General features: G+C 42.3%; 1 protein-coding gene across 1 annotated transcript in view; it reads left to right on the forward strand.

The window, feature by feature from the left end:
• Window positions 1–5,668: 5,668 nt before the first annotated feature.
• CLDN10 (claudin 10) overlaps window positions 5,669–12,301 on the forward strand; it is a 61,636-nt gene continuing 55,003 nt past the window's right edge. The window contains exon 1 of the mRNA XM_026064088.1: window positions 5,669–5,882. Coding sequence (XP_025919873.1) covers window positions 5,669–5,882 — 214 coding nt within the window. The remainder of the gene's footprint in view (window positions 5,883–12,301) is intronic.

Raw genomic sequence — 12,301 nt, forward strand, 5'->3', positions numbered from 1 at the left:
CTTCCAGTATCATATAAGCAAGTCACAGGAGTTGATGCTTAGATGTCCAGGCATACTTTTGTGTGTCTGCTCTAGTGGGAATCACCTAGCCTTTATCAGCAGACAGGGCAATAGTAAAGGGCTTATGTGAACAGGAGAGGTTGGTGGTTGCTCAAATGAACTTGCATTTATGTTCATTATCTCAGATATCTGAGGCAAAAGGAGTACATATCTGTGACTGTAAAACAGGTATGTTTCTACTGTCTTTAGGGAAAGAATGATTAGCAGTATTGCAAAAATCATTAGAACAGCACACTGGCAGGTGTCCAGTAAGTGTAGTAATTTAACTCAGGGATTTGTTCCCTGCCACACTGGGATGGGAAGTGGATGGGGTGGAGGCACCCTCTTCAAGGAGGTATGGAGGTTAATCGGTGCAGTAGGGCAACAACACTTTTTTTTCCTTCTTGCCTAATCCCATATAAAGTGATGGTATCCAAGAAGGCTGATAGCACAGCAGGCCAGTAGGGGAGAAGATGGGTTTGCAACATTCCTTATGAGATAGACTAAAGAGGAAATGTGGAGAAAGACAGTGTTTTGCAATCTGACTATGTGTTGTAATTTTAAAGAGTTGTACTAGCAGGTGGAATATTGTGAAAGCATGAGCACTTTTTCTGATATGCAAAGCACAGTATTAGGAAATTCATTCAGAGTAACTCATTTTAGTTATTAATTTTCATAATAATATCATTATTACTTTATATCAAAATGTCTCACACAGTTTTGATCAGTTGTCAGATTTGCCACAGGTAGAACTTTCCTCCAAAATTTACATTACTATTTCAGGTATATTCTTCACATTATGGTTTTTTTTTTCTGTTCTATGTCTGTACTCCATAATTTTGAGCAGCACACAGGAAGGAATGATTATTTACATGTATTTTTAAATTCAGTCTTTTAAAACTACTAATACAATCCAATCAAGTGAACTATGTACAGACAGGATTACTGATTAGTCAGTTTGACCCTAATTTTGGCCATTCATGACCAGACATTTAAATAATGGTTTGCCAGGTAGTGGCAAGGGCTGGGGACTCCCTGTGTGGGGAGTCCCCTGGAGCTGGGGGCACTGGGTATGAAACATCCTGGTCGTAGCAGGAGCATGCATGTTGTCCCCTGGGTCCCAGGTCAGATCGGAGGTCCCCAGGGGGCTATTTCAAGGGACCRTGCGGCTCCATGGGTCAGGGTTGCCATGGGTTAGTTCCCAGCCGCTGGTGGGCCCAAGTGGCTGTGAGTCCTTGTAAGGTCCAGGGATGGGCAGGAGAGGGGTCAGGAAGAGCCTAGAGGACCATGTGGGGCGTTCACGTTGCCCCGAGGGTCTTCAAGGCTGGGCAGAGGGGTTCAGGCTGCCACTGAGAAAATTGGGACCCAGGGCCAGGCCTGGGGAAGTCACTCGAGCCCAGGGCTGGGTTAGGGGACAGCACTATGGAGGTGTCTATATAGTCTCAAAGCAATTCTTCTAGTGATGGGTATATGCAGCACCTCTTTCAGTACTATATTATAGCAATATAACAATTGTACTATGATTAATAGAATGATTATACTATAGTATAAGACTAATACTACAATCATGTTATTGCACCTTGACTGTAGAGCTCAATAAAAAAGAAACAAATTTGGAATTAGTGTAAGACACTGAGATTACCTTCTTTAACTGCGTATGCCGCCCAGCACTTCCTGGATAACAAGGTGAAGAGCAAACATCTCTAACCACAATTATTTTATCTTGCCATAGCCTAATGTTCTGGTGCCCTTTTCCTATAGGAACCTGTGAAATTGTCTATTCCATCAGCTTTCCCACTTTTAGTATTTTCATTGCTCCTTCAAATTCCTCTCTGGCTGGTGACTCATCACTGATGCCCATCTGACCTTTGCCTGCAACGCTGTTTACCCAGAGTTTCTAGGGTGCATGCATCTGGAATGGATGGCAGGATTTGGCACTTAGTTGAAATGCATCCTTCCTACTTTTGGCACTGGCTCATATGTCATTGCCAGTTCCCAGGAACCTTCTTTGTATTTGTGCTGTTGGCTCAGCCATATTTCCGTACAGCTTAGCCCTTGCCTGCGTTGTGTGCTGATAACCCTAGGCTTTATGATTTCTTCACAATTTACACAATGCTTTTTCTTCTTCAGCTTCTCCAGAAGTCTTGGATCACTTATTCTGTCTCTGTAAGTTCTTGTTGTGCTCATCCAACTTCTCCATGGTTGTGTAGGCCTCTCATAACTCCCTTCACAGTGCTCAGGATCAATTTGTGTTGCCCATCCACTCTGCAGAGGAATATCTTCAGCATTACTAGTTGCTTATCTAGCAGGCCCTCCCCATGTTACCTTAGCTACCTCCTTTGTAGAGCTTTCCTTTTGCTTATTCAGATGATATCTGGATTTTGTTGCACTTAGTTCTTTTTTAATTTTACTGTAGCCTTCCCCACAACTAATTCAGTTTGCTAAAGTGTACATGTCTCTATGAGGGAACCATATATGGTCAGCAATCAGATCTGTATCAGCCAACATACAAGTCTTGGGAAGTCTTTACTCATCCAGGTTGCCACAATTCGTGTAGATCAAAGTAAAAATCATAAACTAGAGGCTACAGCTTACCAATGTAAGCATTCCTGCCCTGCTGCAAAGGTGTCAGCTTTATTTAAAAACTGGCATTGGACTGATTTCAAAAAGGGATATCAGCAGTAATAGCAATATCGCATGTTAATTGTGTAGTTTTCAATTAAACAGAGTCAGTGATATGTCACATGATCAGCTAGTGCCTTTTGTGGAGTTTTGGGAGCAATAGTTCAATGAAGGCCTGTAGCAATGCTTTCCCTTTTCCAACTTTATATTTAAATACTCATTAAGCTATCAGTTGTTTTCCAAGTTTTGTCTGTTCAGTAACAAAAAAAAGAAGCTTTGATACAATGAAAAACACCATTAACAGGTTAACTTTCAACTTTGCCTTGAAATTCTTAAATGACTGATTAACTTACTTCCTGACAGTTTATAGAAGAAATGAGGGCTGTAAACAGGACTGCTTATTTCTTTCTTATCACTTAAGTATCTGTTTAATTTATTCATCACTCACACACTGACTGCCTAGAAACAATGCAGGGTAAAGTGTTTCTAACCATGAAAGTCATGCACTAGACCAGAATCAGGATCAAGGCCAAGAAATCACTAAGCCCTACTTAAGCTCTAAAAACAGTCTATAGTTCAAGTGGTGCCTATTCCTTGTACAGGCACACTCCATTTAAATAAGTGGCTTTTGGTGTCCCAAGAGCATGACAAACATGAGTGAATGTGCACTGGATGAGGCCTTCGTATATCATCATCTAACACTGAGAAGGGAAAATGGTTCATTCTTAGGAGTTTGCATTGCAGTCCATCTAGAAACAGAAATATAAAGTCCCTTGATAGCATGATACTTGTGTAAAAGAACAAGGACCTACAGAGGAGGTACCTCTGCCTTTGGGGCACATTGCTAAGAAGCAACCAGACATCCCTGTCCCGCTGAGCCTGGGTAGTTCATTGCAGGTCACGTTGGTAAGGCATACTGCCGTGCATAGCGAGGGGCAGAGCAGGCAGGGATGGGCTGGTGGTCACATCCAGCCACCTTTGCTTCCTCAGCCCAAACAAACAAGTTCTCAGATATCTCTGGATCAGTGAGGAGAGCACTCAGGGCAAGTCCAGAACAAGGCCTGAATTTAGCATCAGATGCCAAACATGCCTCTGAGCTTCTCCATGCACTCAGCCAACAGGACTGTCACAGAGCTGGTTTGAAAAAAAATACCTAATGACATCTCTTCTCAGTCTAACACAGCCTTTGACAAAAAAAGACCAACAACATACGGCAGAGGTTGAACAAAAAGTAATATTAGCTCCCAGTAATCTGTTTCAAAGATGGGCCCATTTCTATATTCTCCTCTATACAATTTCAATGTTAGTGAAAAATGGGAAGGATTACATAAAGATTAACTCTTGTCATAGGACAAATATGTTTGACTATGTGTGACTATTTGACAGCAAAGAAAAATTGATGCTTTCTGTGTAATATTGTCCTCAGCATTAAAACAACCTGCTGTATTATAGTGTTGCTCTGTAGCAAAACTGCGTTCCTTCTCTCTAAAGCTGACCATGTTAATGAAAAACTTTCTATTTGCACTTGGTGTGTAGGATGTGAGTCTACTAATTACTCTGAAAAGAAATTCCTTCTCATAGTATGATTTCCTGGTCTGTATAACTATACTTTTGGGTCTCGTTGCTCAGTGCTGAACCCAAGCCTGGTTAAAGTGGAAATACCAGGTGATGGTCCAACAGGACAGTCTTTGTAAAACTCCTCTTGGTCATATCAGTGATCTTTCAGTATCCTTGGTTACTTCTGCCTGAGCCCTGGGAAGTCTAGAAGAAAACTCAGACGCCAAAGTTCAGTGTGGTGGTGATCACAGCTGTAACATGGAGAAGCAACACTGAAAGCATCCAAGGGGAAAAAAAAAGACTAAGTTATGGTGTATACTCAACATCCAGGGTGATCTCATATCAGCAAATGGCATAAGATAACACCAAAGAGAGGAGACATGCTCCTTCTTCAGAGACGAGGCCAAAAGGACCAGAGCATGAGGATGGCCACAGATAAAGGTGGACATTGACACCTAAAGAGACTGAAGGCCACTTATGCCTGCAAAGCTGTACATAGATCCCACACCAGTAATGACAGAGTTTACTCAAGAACAGGAAACAGAATAGCTATTTCAAAATGGTGTTGTGTCTGGGCTAACTAGCTCCACTAAGAGTCAGTGTCTACCACTTTAGGGACGACTTTTTATTAAATCAGCGATAGCCTTTCAGGACCTGAGCTGCTCTGCAGCATAAGGTCACAGGAGCTCAGTCAATGGTAGGATGGATATTTCTGTGCTACGTTCATTGTGCAAAGCAGACATACCGTAAGAAGCAGTGAATTTTCTATGATGACTTTTGACCAGAGGAGAAATCTCAATAGGAGCTACATGACGAAGTCCATTCTGCTCGCCACCGCAGCTGTCTCACTTCTTAGGGACCATTTGTTGTTACTGTTGTTGCACTAGATTTGGTGTCCTATGAACAGCCCCTGCCTCCAAGATGTTACTATCTTCGAAGCACAGCTGCTTGCCTGATGGCTAGCTACAGCTGAATTAATTTCACAGCCTTTTAAACATGTATTTTCAAGTGTTGCGTGATCCTCCTAAAATGTTACAGTAATCTGTTAAATGGCGCTGTACAGTTTGGACTCTGAACCTTTTTTGCTAGATTGCGATGCTTGTAAGTTTCCAATTAACTAAAAATTAAGCATTAACAGGGATATCTTAATTGAAAAAATATGAAAAAATTAATTAATTTTTACAATTGGAAATTAGTAAGTAAGTACTAGTAATTAGCTCCTGTAAAATTGTACTTTATCTTTCTTTCTAAACATTTGTAATGCCTGAGGCCTTTCTTAAATCACTCAAGCATGACAATTTCTTTCAGCCACATTAACTTTCTGTAACAAGTGTTACTGAACTTGTTCAAGTATAATTTGCTTATGTTATGCCTTTTTACTTACCCACATGACTGAAGTACTTTTCTCTCCCCACAGTGACATTACCAAGCGCCTGGGTTACAGTGAAACATGCTAGGAATACAGATTATAGCTTTTATTTTTTGTTTTTGTGGGCTAGGAGCTGTTATTGCTGCTACTGCATCTAATGAGTGGAAAGTCACTAGCCGAGCATCATCTGTTATTACTGCCACCTGGGTTTTCCAGGGCCTTTGGATGAACTGTGCAGGCAACGCACTGGGCGCTTTTCACTGCAGACCTCACCTTACTCTCTTCAAAGTAGAAGGTAAGTAAGTGTAACTTAACTGGAACATTTGGAGAGCTATGTGTATTGCAAGATATGAGCCTGAGGAGAAAAAGATTGTTTTGGCTTGTGCAGGAGATTATGATTAAAGCATTGTTATGAATATAATTAAAGGATACTGTAGGCTGAATATCAGAAACAACTTCCTGGGAATGATATGCATTCCAAGAAAAGACAGTAATCTCTACTCTGTGGTTAGCAATATAAGATAAGTATACTGGACAAAGTTCCAGTAGATACAGTCAGTAACAAACCACTGTTAGCAGAGAGGTGGACTAAACCGTCTAAAAGGTGTCTTCCAGCTCTAATTTCCATGTGAAAATAAGCATGTTGCTTGATGGATGGGGAGAGGAGGAAAGACAGCAAGATCTGTGTCAGTCATCGGAACTCTTTTTAATATCTACGGAAATTAGATAACAAAGCACTATGTCTGTGAATACTTCAAAAATACTTACATGTTGGAAATTAAGTGCTCGTGTATATGTTTGCTGTACCAGAGACTAATATTTTAACTTTAAAGATCGAAAGTGTGCTTTTTCAGAATATCTGCTTTGATGGAAAGAGTTGTATTTGGAAGCCATCTATCAAAATGTAAAAACAACTGTGACTGCTTACCTTAAATCAGGAAAGAGTTTTCTCAGAGCTGGAAGCTAAGTACAAGTCTGCTAAGGAAAGTGTTTTCTGTTTTGCTCTGCATATAAAGCAGTAAATGAAGAGGTTTGTTTTCTATTTGCTGCTAAGCCTTGAGACGCTAGGCAAGAGAGTGTTTTCAGTGAGACTGTGCCCAACAGCACTGCTTGGCTGCCAGCAGCATTTGCTTCCCATGAGGGCAGAGGCAGAGGGACTGCTCTCCCCTGGATGTGGGCAGCACGTGAGCAAGATGGAGTCAGGCCACAGTAGGAAACAACAGGTTAAGACAGGTATTTTAGGGAATGAAAAATGAAGTCCAGGTTTACAAAGCCTTTATGAGACCAGCAAGAAGCGTGATTATAAAATGCAAGCAGCCAGTACCTGAACCAGATCTCCARTGTGCAGCTGCACAGTTGTTACAGTGTTATATAAACAGGCTCATGCACATGCACGCACAAGGCAGATACACAACACACACGTGGAGACATGGAAACATGGGGATGTTACAAGCCCACACCTTTCCTCACCTCTCACCGCCCCCCAGGTCAGACTGCATGCTAGGACAGGCAGATCAACTCCCAGGCTTTTGGAAGAAGGAGAAAGTTGTGTTACTAACTTCGTGGGATGGGTATTTCTTTCATAATGGTTACCTGAAGCTTAAATACACTGCTGAACCTATCTGCTTCACCTTCAGGGTGTTTACCCACTTCGACAATTAAAAAAGAAAGCTGTTTGTCTAAATGCTGTTTTGATGATTCCTGATCCTACTGCCACTGTGCAGCTTGATTTTCAGTAAGGTCAAGAGAGCTCTTACATGTACAGAGGATCTTGAGACAAAATTCACAGAATCATTTTTGTACACATTTTATCATGCTCTCCTCCAAACCTTTGCAAATCTCAGGTGAGGGATCTGAATGGATAAAAATACTTTTACTTCTTTAAAGAATGCTATCATCAGAAAATGAATTAAAAGGCATAGAAACTCAAATATACTCTTTAAAAGCTAGTATTATCCCTTTGTAAATAACCATTTATGCATTGTTTTTCCTGAGATTTAAAGAAAAAAAGCAACTCTTCTTCTCAGGCATGTACAATCTAATTTGTTCAAAGCAATGTAAAATACTTTGGTAACTACAAACTTGCATTATTATTATTATTATTATTATTATTTCTACAAAAGCTGCTTTCAGAATAATCGGCTGCAATCAATTTGCCACTTATACTCTGTATTGTTACTATTATTTTGGGCACTGACAGACTGAAGCTTGAATAAATAAAATACATACATTATGAGTATGCATATATCCTTTAAATAATATACTTAAGCATCCCAGTAAGATTTTGTTTATCTGCTGTTTAGAGTAACATAGAAAAATTCACAACAAATTAAAGGAATGTGCCCTTGTTAAAATGAGAGGGTAGCAAGCTGCTGAACTGACATTTAGGAAATCTAATTTTAACCTGTTATTGCAGGCACCAGCAAAGGGTAGTGTTACATGTAGCATGAATTCAAAAAGAGTGCAGTGTTTGGTCTGGAAAACCTGCTAAGCATAAATTCCTGCTAATCTGAAGGAAACAATAGTTCAGCAGGGAAAGGGCTTTGCACTCTGTCCTACATTGTAAAACAGTAAAGCATTCATATTAAAGAAGTAATAAGCTCACATCTGTGCCTTCAGAGCTTAAATGTATCATCATTATTGCATAACTGACTGCAGGCTGGGATGGCAAAATAACTTTTTCTACCGCACATTTATGTTTTTATGGAATCTATCTGCAATTTGTCCCTCAGCCAAAGATAACTCTATTACACTGGCTCCTCACTGCATTCCTGTCTATCCATCCTTAGTTTCCCCACAACAAGCAGTAGCAGTAAATASCATGAGTCACTTCTACTCCAAAGCAGATTGATATTGTCATTAATGTTTGGATTGCACTTCTGGCAGCTTTTGAGGGAGAGACTTCTACATCAGCTCTATCAAGTTTTAAGATTTTTTCTTCCCTATTTAAATCACATTAAGCAAAGCCCAGACCCTGAAGGTCTGACTTTGAGCAGGACCCCAGTGTGGTCACTGGCTGTGTATGTGCATACCAGAACTGACTGTCAGCTGGAGGACCGGTTGTGCTGGCAGCAGGACAGCCAAGGCAATAGGAGCTCAGCCTGTACAACCCAGCCCACCTACAAATCTTGAGGAGTCAGTGTTTCTTGAGCTCTGGGTTAGCCCAGTCGCACTGCTCGCTGTACCAAAGCTAGCTGGGCTGTGTCCATATATATATGTACATGCACATGCACATGTACAGCCACAGTATAATTGGCCACAGTGACTGAAACACTCAAAGGAAAGATACTGGAGGAGTACAAAGTATTTACCGTAGCACAATTAGGAGTAAGTGTTGTCATAGTTACAATCATCTAAGGCAATGTTTGTGGGACATGGCAGTATCTTTTATTAAATAACTGATTTAGGGAGAAACAGACAACAAAGTCATTTATCAGRTCTCACACAAATACACAGCAAACCTCAAGCTAAATATTATCTGGGAACACTTTCTCTTCAGTTAATTATGTTAATCAGTACACCAGATACACTCATGAAAATTGCACATAGGCATAAACTCACACAATCAATAAATGACAGAAATCAAAATTAACAGAGAATATGGTTTAACAAAACCACCAGCACATTACTGACATCTCAGGCCTTATCAGTAAGAAAGACCCACAAAATACCTTCCAAGGGTGAGCCTGGGAACTAAAGCTCACAGCTCCATTGGAGTCATGCTGTCTTGGACTCCGGAAAGATACTGACTTTTTATGGCAGAGTTTCTACCCACCCCATGAGTGGAAAGTAGCACCTCTTGCTAACTCCTCAGTGCTCCACAGGCACTAGTTACCTCTCTTCTCCTTCGTCCTGCACTTATCACCCTGAATTCTAACAATCCCAGAATTCTTCGAATTTGATGAGAATTAGCTTTAGTTGTCCTAGGTAGCCACAACTTAGATATTTTACTTACTCAAGTATTCCCCTTGTGGTGGTGCTACAGGAGAGCTGTGTTGCTCACATAAGATGCAGAACTCTAAGTCTAGAAAACTGAAYTGTGGTCACAGCCCTTTCTTATGACACTTTCTAAGTCCACCAGGGCAGCAACTAGCCCTAGGCCTGTTCAAATTACAGGTTCAAAGTTCAGCGCGCATAGTGTGTGGCACTCTGTTTCGTGCCTCCTCTACAATCTCCAGTTTTCCGAGGTGTGTATTCAGGGAGCTATACCAGAAACTAGAAGTGCTCTGCTTTGAGTCTCAGATCCTCTGCTGACCTTTTAGTTTTGCCAGTGCCTTTCTTAGTGGAGCCAAGTGSTGTGAGCATTGCTATCCTGATGGTAACTGATACAGAAAGGATGATGCACATGCATTCAAGTATTGTAGGCCAGTGGATTCAGATCTGCTATTTCACAAAGTGTTAATCACGATACAGCTAAGGGATGAAAGGAAACTGAAATAAGGCAACTCCTATTGCAGCACCTGCACCCAGAGCAGCTTTACTCAGTCAAACAACATTCATGTTCAGCTGGGAAGGGGAGAGTGCTGCAAAGCCAGCGTGGACAGCAAAGCTTCGGGATGACGCTAGAAGCTTTCCCACGAGCCTGCACAAGAGCTCAGTCTGGAGCGGGAAAAGACTAACTTGAAAGTTGCACAAAAAACAGCAAGGCAGCCCAATAGCCAAGGCTCACCCACCGCAGACACGTCAGACACTTTGAGGAGGGGGCTGGGCGCTCAGTCCCCCCAGCAGACAACCCTACCACTTTGCATTCATGCCAAGGGCAGGGGAATTGCGTGGGCTTTCCCTTTCCCTCCCCACGGCTGCTTTGCTGAGGGCTGGGGCGGGCCGGCGCCTGCCCCCCGCCTGCCCACCACCCCCTGCCCGCCGCCCCCGGCCCGGCCGCCCGCCTCTCTCCATGGTGCTGCAGGACCGGGCCCCGGGAGTGGCGGGCGAGCACGGCCCTCCTCAGCAAAAAGGGAGAAATCCCGTGGGAGCAAGTACTGGGGAAATTTTCTTCAGATTTGATGGCCAGCCACAGAGGACTCTGCTGTGAGATGCTCGAAACAGAGGGATAGAGTCACAGGGGTCCTGTTCTGAGGTTAGAGAACTATGTCTAAGAACTTTTCTGAAGCAAGCAAATCCTTCTAGGAAAAATGCTAACTGAAGGGAGGTGTGGTTGGTTTGTGTTCAACAGACTGAACAACCCCTCAGTTCAGCTTTTCTGCCCAATGAGTACAATGTGCATTTGCTGATTTAGAAAACACAAAATCAAAACAGCATTGGCAAGGTTCCAAGAAAGAAAGAAAGAAAGAAAGAAAGGGAGAGAGGAAAATACACTAGGATCAATAGTGCAAATTTAGAGATGGTGACTATGAGGCATTATGGCTTAATTCCAAAGTGCTCTCCAACTCTCAATAGGGAGAAGAGCCACTGTGTGGATTGCCTGCATGTCAACGGCATGCATAATTCCAGCATAGAGAGTTCTGTRTGTGTAGAGTAATAGGGTGTTTAATCTTGGTAACCAAAGGTTCTCCAGTGTCACAGTTTGCCTCCTCATTGTAGCAAGCCTCTTTCCAAGCTCATGCCCTCTATTTTAAGAGCAGATGGCTAAGTCTGCTCTCTGCTCAAATAAGATATCCTGAAATGCATGTTTGGTCTCTAGAGAAAGCTGGTAATGCACTAGAGGTCATGAGATGTCATGTCAATATACAGCAGATGCCTTGTGGGATATATTATGCATTGTATATGATTGCACACACACACTGAAAGAAGTGAATTAAACAGTTCAATCTAGGTAGGAGTTAGTCTGAGAAAAAAATGGGTCTCATTCAGCTGGTTTTAAAGTAAAGGAAGGAATTGATATCTGTATAGCAGAGCCATTCAAGAAGCAGAGAGCCACATTTGACCTAATAGCCCCTGGCAGAATAGATATGAACTGAAGGAGGGGGCTAACCCCCAAGCATCCAAATTGTTTGGCCCCAAGGAGCTCCACTGGGAGCTTTGCAGTAGATCCAAAGCAAAACCCAGTGCTTCCCTGTGGTAAATTACAGAGGAAGCCTCCAGAGCCCAGGAGTCCCCTGAGAGGCAGGACCACTCTCTGAAACCTCGATATTTGGATATCAGAGCTGAGACATTCTAGGTTAGAGGCTCTGAAGTGGTTGAGAGGGAATCCTGCTGCTCAATTTTGTTTTCTCTCCTAGCTCTGTTTCCAAGAGTGTAATTTATACATTATGAAAATTCATGAATCGAAACCACAATGAATCACTCTTTACTGCAGTTTACTATGAAGACTGTCTGGCCCAGGCCAATTAGTTGAACTAGAATAGTCCAGGGAAGCTATGGGACAGAGTGGAAAGAGGTGTGCCTACTAGGGAGGTCTGCAGCCACAAAGATATGCAAAGAGAGACCAAGAAATGCAGGGCTAGACTGCATGGGGCCAGCGGCAAAACACTGAGGGTGGGGGCATACAAAGCCAGCTGCCAGTTTTGGAGGAGAAGCTGAACCAGAGGGTTACAAAGGGCAGACTCTGTGACTGCTCGAAAACCTGTAAGGTTCCGGGAAAACATAAGGCATTGCAAAGCAGCCCTCCTTTTTAGCTCTTGTTTACACCTGGAAATTTGACAGCATCCCTGCAATCCCTTTTTTGTTCTATAAGCCTTCTGTCTTCGTGCTCCTGTACATGGGTAGAGGTTGAGGTGCTGAGCATCTTTTTCACTTTTGTCAGGACTTAGGCAA

The sequence above is a fragment of the Apteryx rowi genome, unplaced genomic scaffold (assembly GCF_003343035.1).
Source record: "Apteryx rowi isolate R43461 unplaced genomic scaffold, aptRow1 scaffold_209, whole genome shotgun sequence".
NCBI classification, from domain to species: Eukaryota; Metazoa; Chordata; class Aves; order Apterygiformes; family Apterygidae; genus Apteryx; species Apteryx rowi.